The sequence below is a fragment of the Hyalella azteca genome, unplaced genomic scaffold, assembly GCF_000764305.2.
Source record: "Hyalella azteca isolate HAZT.00-mixed unplaced genomic scaffold, Hazt_2.0.2 contig14808, whole genome shotgun sequence".
NCBI classification, from domain to species: Eukaryota; Metazoa; Arthropoda; class Malacostraca; order Amphipoda; family Hyalellidae; genus Hyalella; species Hyalella azteca.
In genome coordinates, this window is record NW_025944682.1 from 132,590 (window position 1) to 146,302 (window position 13,713).

The following is a 13,713-nucleotide window of genomic DNA, read 5'->3' on the forward strand; positions in this document are numbered from 1 at the left end:
CAGGTAGGATTTAAATGAGTTCGGCGAAACCACTCGTTCTCAACTGATGTACTGAGAGGCTAAACACAATGGCAAAAGTGCCTAAGCAAAATAGACGGTACTTATTTTCAACAATAACACGCAAGACTGATGAAGCTGATGTTCTGCAATCAATAAAATATTTATTCAGGTAGCATTTAAATGAGCTCGGCGAAACCACTCGTTCTCAAGTGATGTACTGAGGGGCTAAATACAATGGCAAAAGTGCCTCAGCAAAATAGACGGTACGGACGCCGCGAGCAATAATAAAGTTAATGAGAAGTTGCACTCGCGCTTGAAGCGCATCGGTGGTCGCGCAAAATAGAGAAGCTCGAATCCAGAAGCAAAGCGCATATTAAAGACCGTTTCGAGACACACAAATTATATTATCCTACATATTAATGGTCTCACCGAGCTCCCGTCTTGCTTAAGAAACGAAGCTAATTATTGACCTGTCCATTTTTGCCCAAATGCAAATGAGAACTGAAGATTATATAAGGTATACTTCCATAAGATTAATAGCTTCACCTGGAGGCAACATAGAAATAAATGTTCGTTTTGCTCTTCAATACACTGCAATCGCCAACATTTTTTGCTACAAGCAAGAAAAAGTATTCCCATAAATAACCTGACTAAAAGACAATAATTCTACTTAATATTGTGTGGTTTGGCCGCACAAGGTATAAGAAGGAGAACCGGTAAATTTGACTTACAATGAAGATAAATCACTTCTCTTCCATCATGAGAAGATGGAGGAACATCAGGTCACTCTGAAGTTGCTCACACTGCGAGCGGCATTAGGGTCAAGTTACTCGCGTATCAATCAACGATTGTTTCTTGCCATTATATGATGTTTGAAACAAATAGCGCACGCATGCTAGTTAGCCCAAACAATAAAAAAAAACATTCCTGGTATGAGTCGAAGTCAATAAATTTTTCGAGTTAAACATTTTTTAATAGTTAGGCCGTGATGTATTTTCTAATCTTAATTTTGTCTTCGGTACCTCAGGTCCACAAACTATATGGTACCTATATGGTACCACAAACAAAGTGTCAAAGGTAATTCAAGCTGGGCCGATCGTGTAGGGAAGTCGTTAAATGCGTAAGGGTAGATGCCTTTTCCACGACTCAAGAACTATCTTCACTTGAGTTCAATGATCTCTAGTGCACTTTACATTGAAAAGTAATGATAACGATCAGATTCTTTGATAACCAGGTTCTTGATTCATTCTTTGTTATCTTGTAAAATGTTTAATGTGCTTAAATGAAGTAGGTTTAGGTACATGAGTTTGTGCCATGTTTAGAATAACAATATAACTGAGAAATAATTTTAAACCTTGCTGCTCAAAATTATAGGGCATGCATTGACTGTATTTTTTGAAATGAATTATAAAATAAATTTAGCCAATAATCATGTATGTCGAATCACCTGGGAATACGTGGTCATTCACATGAACTTTCCTGCTGTCAAAAAACGACCTATACGCGTTTAAGTCCAGTCCCAGTTTAACCGGTACTGCTGCAGAGATGGTACTCTTTTTTTCTGCTGTATAATGGCGCATGGTGGCGTGGAGGTCTTTAATAACAGACTTTCTCTCCCTGATATTATCTGAGGCGCCCCAGCACGCATTGCAAGATGAGCACGTGGGAAAAACCGTGACTCGTCGGCTTTCGAGGAGAGCTTAAATTCCATTCTTAGCTTTGGAAGTATCAATAAAACAAAATTAGGCATAACTTGTTGCATGCATACTTCACCATCGCTATACAGTTTAAAGCAAATCACTGCAAAATTTTTATTTAAATAGTACCGTCTCGGAAATTTCGCAGGACAATTGCTCGCTGATGAACGCAATGACTGTCGAGATGCGCTTGACTAAACTCGTTAGATGCCAAACCTTGGGCTGGCCCCCAGGCAATATCTCGGGCTTCGTGTGTCGTCTGCAGCCATTGGCATTGCGCAACGCTGGTCACCTGGCAAGAATGTCGCTTTCGACCGCTGGAGTAAAGGCAGGTGCTCTCTAGCTGAAAACTTCAGCTCGCCGTATACGTGATCTCGTGCTACGATTATACGTTCAAGAGGCGCACGAGAGAGTCCCAAATTTCCACCAAGCCTCAAATAAATGGAAAAAATCGTTCAGAACAATGCTCGTCAGATCAAGAGGCTAATTAACTTTATACATAAGAAATCAAAGTCCGGAAAAAGGATATAGAGGCATTGGGGAATACGCTATTTTTAATTTCGCTCAGTACAGTCTGCTCAAGAGGGGAATTATACACTTATTAACAAATATAAGCGAATTGAAAATCTAATTCTTAAATTAATCTTATGTTAGAATCACTGACAAGGCGGATAATGGCAAATAATAAATAAATCGAGAACAGAAATATGAATCGTTACAGGAATGTGAAATAGCTAAAGGGCTCCTAAAACGAGTTGACATCTGTAATCTTTGTGAAAGGTCTGCTAGCATTTCACAAATCCGGGGATGAAGACGCAGAAGCGGACAAGTGCATAAACTTCCAATTCAAGTTAGCATAAAGATAAAAATCATCAGGTGGAGGGAATAACAACGTTTATGGCCAAGACAGTAGAGGATTAATATACCTAGACTTTCATATAAGGAGATCACCTATCATGACTCACCGGCGATTCTGTTATTATATCCACGTATTATACGACTGGTAAACCTTCAATAAATCCATGAGTTCCTCTTAGTGAGTTACAATAACTTCAGTCTCAGCTCTGCTGTCCAACCACTCGTAAAACCATATTAAATATCCATACTTAATTACACGGATCAAAAAGTTCGTTCTCTGTACGTATCGTTAACAAGTTTTAAAGCGTATCCTCATATCAAACTCAATGGCTCAATAACGCGTCGTAACTTTAATTCGCATTTATGTCAATATATATTGAAACGTCATAAATTGCATCGTTAAGTCTCTTCATTCCCGTTGCCCATTTCTGTATCTACTAACAGCCTAGTTGCGCCAAAATTTGCCCACTGCCCCGATGTTAGCTATTCTAAAATGATATAAATTTTCAATTGAAAATTACCCTGTAATAGATTCGTGAGTACAAATTGTAACGCAGTAATTGTTCCGTAGTAAAATCTGCCTGCCTGTAATGTAGTAGTAATGTCTGCCTGCCTGTAATGTTACTAATCTTTGGTCGGATTGAAGGAAAAGAAAAATTAAGACAGCGAAAATTTTGCGGCAACAGCAAAAATATTTCCGAAATTATTTCGTGCCATGACGTATAACAAAAATTAAACACCTCAGTAAGAATTTCCGAGCGTAGGCAAGCCACTGGGCACCGCGTGACAAGCATTTCCTCATGTGAAGAAGAAGCCGAAACAAATGACCTTAGAGGCAAACGGATCAGAATTCACAGATGACGATGTCTTTTCCAAGTGACCCAAAATCATTGATTCTCTAATTATATAATATCATTGAGACCATGCAGGCATGGCTTGCGATTGATTTGTACTCACATTTTATAATCAAGTATGCCGGCAAGGTGTCACGGGCTCGGCTGCTCTAAATGATCGGCCTGTCACAGTTCACAATAAATTTATTGCGCTCACACTTGCTCTCTCTGTCGGGTGGTGAGTGCTCAGAGCACGTGTACAGCTTTTTATGGGCCTCTGAAATTATATATACTTGTATTTCATGAAGTAGTTATAAAATAATCTAAATTCACAGCACTTGTAGGTTCACATACTCATAAGACGTTAACTGAAATCATGAATTTCTTACACGTTTACTAGACAATTTTGGCCCTTGGTTCACGCGTATCACTATATTTCTTGCTCTGGGGCCTTTTCAGATGCTTGAAGGCGAATGTCAGCAAAAAAAAATATGGAAAAATTTACTGTCACCGTCGCAGGGAAATGAAAGAGTTACGTCGAGAGCATGGCAGGAGGTGAAACAAAGGAGCGCAGGAGGAGGAGTGAAGGACACTGACTCAGAAGGAGCCTAGGATGCCACTGACCAGAGGACTCCATCAGACGCCATCATGAGCAGCTGTGGCCGCTGCGGCCGCTACCAAGTTTTTGCTGCCCATTGCGTTGTTGTGGTGTAGATATTGTGACAGTAATGCCGTTTGTGGTGTAAAATAAGAAAAATCAATGCCGTTTGTGGTGCAAAATAAGAAAAATCAATGCCGTTTGTGGTGCTAAATAAGAAAAATCAATGCCGTTTGTGGTGCAAAATAAGAAAATGAGGTTGGTACTTATTTTCTGACGCTTGTATGCTAATGTAGCTGTCTCATAAGAAAAGTTTTATCTCGGGTATCTTCATTCCAAATTACTTACGCTTATTGTGTATAAGGAAGAAAGTCATGCAATAAATAATTTCGCCGGTGAAATATTGCTAATATCTGCTGTGGACTGGATTTAACGATTAAAAGCTACGAGCAAAATGAGGATGTTTGTCATCCTGCACCTTGATAGGCAACGCGACCTTGGCAAGCAAGGTTCATAAATTAACTGTCGAATGCGGTATATTCAGTATGATTCTTGGCTGAAGATTGTACACGTAGTTCATACGCGTTTTTCAGCAATTATTTCTGTTCTTCCCATGACTTTCGTTACTTCAGACATTATAGTCTAGGCTACTTAATAAAAAATAAGAGGCTATAGACTTTTTTGCTTGGTAATTGAAGCCATAATCCATGGTTTGATGATTGCTTATCGTAGCTTACTTTAAAAATTAGGTGAACCACAAATAATGAAATAGATCACTAATAATTAAATAGATGGATCAAAGTCATAAATATCAAGTCTCTAATATTCAGTAAAAATAATGAAACTTAATGTAAATTTTAGTAAATAATGAAATGATAAAATTCACATAGATGATATGTAAATTGTATTTAATACAACAGCAGGGGCAAATGGCTTACTAGACATCGCCCCCAATTCTTGAAACTCAAGACTCTATACAAGCACTAACAAGACAACATAACTACCAGGTTTTTAATTAATAAAATTAATAAATCCTTTTTATTGGAATGGTGAGTGTGGGAGGCCTTTAAAAAAAAACTACCAGCTATTTGACGTTATCAGTGGAGCTGCACGTCGTTCACGCTTCGTTATCGTCACGTCACGTCGATAACACCGCAGGCAGCGTAAGCACGAGCAACTTTCAACACATGTGAAGAAGTAAATAATCTCCAGTGAAGAAGTTGATTAAAGACTCGTCAATATCTCACGTACATCCGATGTTGCTCTCACTGCTGCAGGGCTAATACTTAGGAAGTGAGATGAACTATGAAGCACAGCTCTTCGGAGTGAAGCAAGGTCGGATGTAAGCACAAATGGTACCAAAAATATAAGAAAACCATTTGAGGAATAAGAAAATGATGAGAAGAATAAGAAAATGATGAAAATGTTTGCAAACTGTAAAACAGTAACCAACCCCTCAAAACATTATTTGAAGTCGGAAAAATTTGAATTAATGCATTTTTTCTCTTCATTTTCTTACAAACTTTTCTGTCGGACTTATCTTACATTGAAAAGACATTAGAACAAATCCATTATAATTTAAAATACCTGTTATCCAATTCTCAATACTTTCTTCATACAAATCTTTCGCGCGCGGTCCCAACTCAACGTCATCCTCGAAATTATTTTTGACCGACCGCACTTCTCGCCAACTGCGACCTCATGCGACTGAGAGGGTCGCATGCAGGTCGCAGTTGGGGTAGCTGTGTATGGTGACATGGTTAGAAATAATTTTTTAAACCTTAACCTTGCGATTCATATTTTAAGAAAAGAGCATCCGGATATATCTAATGTCCTGCAATTTTATTTCCCTCTATTTGGTTTACTTTTTAGTCATATGGGTTTGTTGGAATCCTCACTGTTAGTCTATTTGTACGAATCGTTCATACCCATGGGTCGAAATTTTTAATGTAATGATATTGCTTGCCGCGAAAAAGTTTTAATAGAAATGAGACGAATGCTTCCTATTTTACCGTATCCATATTTTAGGTGAGAAGAATAGCTTGTGGTTGATGTTTAAAATTCGGACCATTCCGTCAATGGATATTACTCTCCGATGTTGGGGAAAATCCAATGAAGCTTTTTGTTCTCTTTATGGTACACTGCAGTTGAATTTTCTATGTGAGTTAAAAGCCTTGCATCCGTTCACTGTTTCCCAGTAAGATCAATATCCCCTGCTCAAATTAGAAAATGAAAGACAACAAAGAATATCGTAAAATATGTTTCATTCAACATTTGCTAACGGTTATAAAATAAATGAGGCTCTACTCTTTGATAAACGAAAGAAATTTTTTGAGTTATTCGAACAGTTGAGCTTGTAACTTAAGGTGCGTCCCACATTAGGACTTGCCTTTAAATTTTGTGGTTGTTGCTTGACTAAAACTTTGTTTCTAAATATAATCTTTATATATTCTCCTTAATATCATCTGTACGTACAGTGAATTACAAATTAATTTATTTAGTTCCCCTAGGCTAAACTCTAACTCGAATCGACATAAGTTGCGGTCACCCATCCATGACGGCCCCGGACGGGTAACCCGTTTGGAAATTTTACAAAGGTGCCCGCGGACAGTTCCGACCAGCCTTCCTCAATGCCTGGTACATGAATCAAAATAAAGACTTCATTTATTGAATATCCCACTGACGGATAAAGTATTCACGAGTTAAAACCATTTCATTAGGTTTATGTGGTGGCTTATAAGTTAATCATGTTCCTGTTAGGTTGTAGCAGTTAGCCAAACAATAAAATTTTCTTTGTATTTGAAAAAATTGTACCTTCGATGGATCACCCAAGTATTGGAACCTAGCAGTTAGAATGAGACGACATAGTACATACTTAGTATGTAAGAATGTGAATGTGACGAATTCATACAAGTTGCCTACGTAGTGAGTATTGTAATTTATGATGAATGAGCAGCGATTCTTCATTTTCCTTTGAATTTATTCATATGAATATGTCAAATCAATGAGGAAAATATGGTTACTCTTTCCTTCATTCATTTACAGGCCCAAGCCGTACAATCCAGTAAATGACGTCTAAAATACTGTTAAATAAGTTATCTCGAAAATACTTTAATTTTTGTTTTAATGAGGATGATGACGAAACCCAGCAGCGAGTTCAGAACCTGGACAACGAATTCGTCATTTTAAGAAACTCACTGATTGAATAATGTTATCAATAGTACCAAGCGTAGTCTAGCCTCTAGGCCTTCTAACTTGTTTCATAACTTATGACAATGACGCGAAATAAAAATGAAGACCCACAAATCCTTCATGCTAAAGTCAATTTTATGATTAATGTGATTCTCAGTTTTTGTCCGTTTATGTCAATTTTGGACGCATTTGTCATGAAAAATTTCACACACGTGTTACTATTAGCAAGAAATAACTATTGCACGTTGGACTCATATAAAGTGGATGTTTCACATCATTTTCAACTTCGGTGCAAATCTGATTTGTCTGCTGCAATTATTCATAAGTCCTTCAAAGCTGAACGCATTTGCTTGAACTTTGGAACATGAGTAGGTATTATCAATGCGCTGCGGCAAGAATTATTACAGATTTCTACATTACATCGTTTTTAATTAAAACGAAAAAACGCAATTTGTAGCAACTCGCTTAGTCATAACTCCTTCAATACTGAACAGATCTGCTTGAAATTTGGAAAATAAGTAGGTATGATCAATGCGATGGGGTGGGAATTATCACAGTCTTTTTATTTCTAGTTCAAATTGGAACGAAAAAGAGCAATTTTTGAGCAACTCACCGTCATAAGTCCTTCAATACCGAACGAATCTGCTTGAAATTTGGAATGTAAGCATTTGCTAAAAATGCGCTAGTTTTAGTTATCTGAACGGACGTCGCACGTTCTGCGTTTACGTCGTTTAACGGATCAAAAGCTCATTTACAGTAAAAAAAGTTTAAACATAGATAACGCCAAGTAAGTTCACCTTGTCTTCGTGGAAAAAGTTTTCAATGAAGATATTAATTTCAATTATTAATTTTTTAATTAATGAGCGATTTTTTGTTTTGAATTATTATTGAATTTGTAATTCAAGAAGATTAATGACACAATTAAGCAATTATTTATAATACAACGCGTATGTGCAGTTAAGCCTGATTATATGGCCTATCGGCTTCCCGACATATGGCAGCAAGGATGGAGTTTTACTCGAAATATGGATGAGGAAGATATGGCTTCAAATAAAATATAGCTTTTGAGAAATTATGACTCAAACTAAATTACGGCTTCAAATGAATTAGGGTTTCAGAGAAATTGAGGCTTATTAGAAATTATGTCTCAAACAAAATTATATTCAAAAAAAATTATGGCTTAAAGAAATTAAGGCATAAAAGAAATTATGGTTTCAGTTAAGAGAAACAACAGATGAGCACAAATTGTCAAGAAGAACAGATAACAGGCAGCAAAAGCAATAGCTTATACTGTTGATAAAAATAATCAGATGATGCGGTAACATAAGCAAAAAGAACAGACGACAGTCAGTAACAGCAATGGCACGATGTATAAGCGAACATACTGTATAAGCTCAGAAAGGCAAGAAGAAGGAATTTTGAAGAAACAAACAACAATAGAATAAAGAAGAGCAGGAGCAAGAAATAAGATCAATTAAGGTCCGCAGACGAGTTCAGAGAAGAGTCGTTTGGGTACAAGATATACGGGAATTTGCTATTGTCAGCCATGGTTGAATTGATTTAATATAGTTCAACAATGTTGTCAACGGTCTCGTAAATACCATCTCATGGTTCTACAAACAATAAGTTGCTTCTGAAATTACAGATATGAGAATGCAATCCTTGGGCTATTGGTACACATCATACATGAAAACCACTAAAATTCCCACTTATGGATTTTAATTCCGGTTCCTTATCATATAATTATAATATATTTAAAAATTTACCCAAGATTTAGTTAATCTTAGATTCAGTTCAATAGTTCTTAAATATTCCCCGTGAATATTATTTGACTATCGGGCCGGCAAAGAATAATGTATACGTCAGATAAAAGACACTTTATTATTTAAGAAAGTCCTATCATTTTAGCTGCTTCATAATGTTCTGTAACCAAATGTTCGAGATTATTTCAAAATAAATCCGTATTTTATGACGTATGAGAATTACATTTAGGGATTTAACGACGCTAGATATTTGATATTTATTAGCAGTTAAATTTAATAAGTTAGTTAATGATCTAATGGTCAACCAGTGGAGTCCGTCGCTATGGACTCGACTGACTGTTGTGTCGTCTATCTCGCCAAGGGCAGGGAGAGTTTACCACTGGAGTGTGGAGTTGTTAAACAGGCAGTGACATTGAATCCTGGAGTTCTTACAACAAGTTCATTCTGCGACTAGAACAAAACATCCCACCAACTATTGTTTTGAAAATTCACTAGACTTTTGTGCTGCTGGAAGTTCTAGAGCGCCGAAATAACGGGACGGTATCATGAGTGGGACTGGGAGGAGTTAGGTGTGTGTGCCTCCAGTGGTCAGGTATCTGTCTTGTTGCCGGTCGTCCGTGGCTGCAGCCTTCAGTTCGCTGGCGACTGGGGTGCAGTGTGGAGTCTGTGAAGGAAGCGGTGTCGATGGTGAATTACAGCACGTAGCTTATGGAAAATAATGAAGCGGGCCACTGTGATAGCAATGGATGTTACGAATATTGCGGAACCATTGCACAGAGCAGTGGTTCGCAATCAAATTTAGAAAACTTCACGCATATAAATCAATTTCTACCCAAGTATGAATTGGATAATTATTATTGTACGCATCCAACTGGAAATAATTCTGGGGCTGAATGTTCTTCAAAAATAACACAATATCATCATTTGACGAATGCCGAACACTCTGCAAGGTGTGCAAATTTTTCCAAAGCCATGAGCTCTTCAGAGAAAAATGGAATTTCCACAGTGTACGTGTCCGGGACCACTGACAAAGACTCGGATTCTTGTGAGCCTGTTCATATAGCTTTCGTTGAGACAGCAAATAACACGTCAGAATATTCAGGCAAAATAAATCTCATGGTAGTCACACCCGAAGATGAAATTCATTCAGTTTCAGGAGATCCAGGCTTCTTCGTTAATATTGGTTCTGAACCTCAGGTTATTGCGTATTCTCAACCTTCCGACCTCATTGACCTGCTTACGCCACTCTCAGGTAATAGTCCTAATATTGGAGAAGTTTCCTCTACGTCGAAACAAAAGCATGGAACAGAAATGGCCGAAAGCTCAATTTACCAAAACTTACCACGTCCTTCATCATCATCGTCAGCTTTTATCCAAGACATGAATTCTGACAAAGCAGTTGAAAATATGGAAGGTAGTTTTGCCGGCGATAAAGGATATTTTGGTCTCACTGATTCGTCATTGACGAGTTCGGAAAGTGGCTTGCGGTGCCCGGTCGCTGCAGCTGACCCTGATAACGGAACGAGGTCACCTGGTCAACCAGAGGCACAAGCTCCGTGCAATTTCCTTCATGAGATACCCGTAGTTGAAACCGAGGGCAGCAAACAGCCTGCGTCATCTGGTCAGTGTCTAACACCAACAGACACAAGCGTTGTGCCGTTTTTGCTGCCGGGTATTGATGCCAGCGTTAGCTCATCTCGCGCTGGGGCAGATTTGGGTAGCAAGCAATCAAGTGGAGTAGAGACCAGTAGTCATCTCAAATGTATACATGGAGCAATAGATACTCCCCCCAGTTCAACGATCAATGATAGTGTTGTTCCTTCAGCCGTTCGAGTCAGCGATTCTGTGAAGGCATCGACTGAAGGGGACAATGGACAGGCATGGGCTGCGTGCCACAGAATCAATGACTTGCTAGCTTTGGGCACAGCTAAACATGCTCAAGACGTCCCTTCTCCACCAGCCACAGAGAATAGAGGTACTGCTGCTTCCGTCTTAGCGCAAATTCCTGCCAAAAATGACGGAAAAGCTCCGCTCGTTGAAATTCGTCCATATCGAAATAGGAAAAATTCGTTTGACAATTTGATGAACATGGATGATACAAATGAAAATAATTACCATAGTGCTTTTGACGAACCTGACACTCGCGTTTATGCTGAGTTGAAGGATGTCAAAAAGCTTGATAGGCTACCTATTGTCAATGTCGAATCTAGTGGTGAGAAGTTATCAGAAATTTATGAAAAAATGATTGCAGAACGCCAAATCTTGAAGGAGCTTTCGTACCGCAAAAACGGTAATCAATGTGAAACTATATACGCAGACGTTGAGGGACTAACAAGAAAGTTTCCGGCGAATGCAGCTATCACTGGAATGAGATCGGAAGCTAAACCGAGTTTTTTTAATGATGCAATAGCATCTCGTGACGAAGCATTTGGAGCTTCTCTTGTTGAAGAAAAGTACTATAAGCATCCAGGACTTGCGGCTTCGCGAGCTCTCCGTGAACAAGGTGAGAAGGAACTCATGGCTGCCGTGGAACAACTTGACAAAACGGTTCACCATCTGAGCGAGATGTCATCTGAGAACGTCTTTCGCGAGCATCAGTCCATCATTGATGATAAAGATAAAAAAGATTCTTCACGTGAATTTATGCCCGACGTTAAGTCAATCCTAGTAACTCCAAACGAATCTCTGAGGCAATTTTCGGCTATTCATGAATTGTGTCAGGCGTCAATCTCGCCGAAGCCTAAATCCGATGAGCAAGTATTTCAAGAAGTATCAAGTAGCCAAGTCAATGATAAAATAGAAGATTTAAAACCTTACATGGTTAATGAAGCCATAAATGAGAATTGCAATTTTAATTGTATGCCCGATAAGACTGGAGTTCTTGCTAAGTCCTTCAAACGTAGTTGGTCATCCGATTCACATTCATCAAGTAGATCTTCTGAATCTTCCATACTTGCGCTTAGTGATGAAGTAAATGTAACCGATTACGAATATCCGAAAGAGGATAAGAATACTGAAAGCAGAGAAGACGAACTCTCGATGAGCGAGGATCATAATCTTGATAACGGCTTGGTGAGCGCGGTCACGAACGTGGTTAGAAGAAGCTTGCGGCGCGTGAAGCGTCTTAGGAATTCGTTTGGAAAAGCTCGCAAAAGAACAAACAGTGATCTAGAAGGTAAATCTGAAGAACATCGTCGACAAGATAGCGAAGAATTAGACGAGCGACGTCGTTTGCCTGGCAGGCCTCAGTTAGGACTACCCAGTGTCAGATCGCCATCAACATCGGCTGTTTTGTTGCCCTCGATTGTGGCATCGCTTGCTCCTGCAGTTGACACCGCCGAGCTGAAGATTTCTTCGCCGAGGGAAACTCTCACTCCTGCGCAGTCGCCACGACAACGGTAATTACCTTATTTGGTGTATGATACAATTTCTGTTACTGCTGATCATTAAATTTAAGGCTTATCAACCTTTTTGAAGAAAAATAACATTATAATCAGCACTGCGCTTTCTTCTTTCCTTTGCGTTGCCTCAGAATTTTATTTTACTCTGGTATGGCCATCGAAGTAGTTTTAAACTATTCCATTGCATGTGCAGATCAATTTACTAAATTTCTCCTTGACCAATCAATCAAACGATCTCTAGTTCTCAACCCATGAATGCAATGCTGAAACGTAAGTTTTCAATTGCTAATTTGTAATTGTAATTAAAAATTTAAAGCGTGCTAGTTGATAGTTTGAACTTTTAGTGAAATTTTTGAACTTGCTATTGAAGTTGAGTATATACCATTTGCACCTATTTCACTGGCTTAATACAAGACAACCTTTATCTATGTTCTTATCAGTATTTTCAATCTAACTATTGGAACTTGCACAGCAAATTAGTCCGAAAATGGAAAATGCGATGACTGGAATAAAATGTATCGGACTATTGAATTGCCTAATCTACCTCAAATCAATGACTACAATAAAAGTATTTGACAACTTTTACACGTTCACTTTCATCAAAGTATCTCCCTTTTCTGGATGAATTCCCGTTTGTGCTCGAGATTTTTTCACTATGCTTACACTCGAATTCGCTCACTGCAACTGCTCGCTTTCTGATTTTAGGGATGACTAATTCCCGCTTGCTCAGTTATTTGGTTTTCTCATGCATAGCGTGCGTGGTCTGGTTATTCTGTACAGATGTAAAAAATAATTGTTCTGCTGCTTTGAGTTCTTGGACATTCCTGCCTTCATGAATTCCCGCTTGCTCAGTTATTTGGTTTTCTCATGCATAGCCTGCGTGATCTGGTTTATCTGAACAGATTTGAAAAATAATTGTTCTGCTGCTTTGCGTTCTTGAACATTCTTGCCTTCATGATGGCATTTGATTTGCGACCTGCACACCTAATTAACGCGAATTGCTCCAGGGAAGTAGCGGCTTCGGTTTCCCCTTGGGGCGGTTTTTGCTTTCCGCATAACTGCTCCTAAAGGTAGCGAGCTTCTTCGCAGAAATCATTTTACAATCGTTATTACTCGTAGTGAACAATTATCGCAGAACCACTTGTATCCTGCATATTTTCTTTATAATACAGATTAAAATAGTTTGTCGTTAGAGGATGGCACTCTAAAATTTCGTAGAATCCGTCATCAAGTTCCTAAATTTATTTTAGCTTTCAATTGTTAAATAAATTATGTACAAACAGAATAAGATTTACAATTTTGACTACGTTTCTTATGTTTTGTATGCAAGATAGCTGATTTCGTATTATAAATGAAGATCGAGTGATCGTT

General features: G+C 38.5%; 2 protein-coding genes across 2 annotated transcripts in view; one reads left to right on the plus strand and one right to left on the minus strand.

Moving 5' to 3' along the window:
• The window catches only part of LOC108670775 (glutathione S-transferase 1-like), an 84,735-nt gene extending 80,716 nt beyond the window's left edge, over positions 1 to 4,019 (minus strand). Inside the window, exon 1 of the mRNA XM_018158267.2 lies at positions 3,513 to 4,019. The gene's annotated coding sequence lies outside the window, so the exon portion shown is untranslated. The remainder of the gene's footprint in view (positions 1 to 3,512) is intronic.
• A 5,400-nt stretch (positions 4,020 to 9,419) lies between these two features.
• LOC108670774 overlaps positions 9,420 to 13,713 on the plus strand; it is a 53,471-nt gene continuing 49,177 nt past the window's right edge. Inside the window, exon 1 of the mRNA XM_018158265.2 lies at positions 9,420 to 12,339. Coding sequence (XP_018013754.1) covers positions 9,650 to 12,339 — 2,690 coding nt within the window. The 5' untranslated portion in view covers positions 9,420 to 9,649. The remainder of the gene's footprint in view (positions 12,340 to 13,713) is intronic.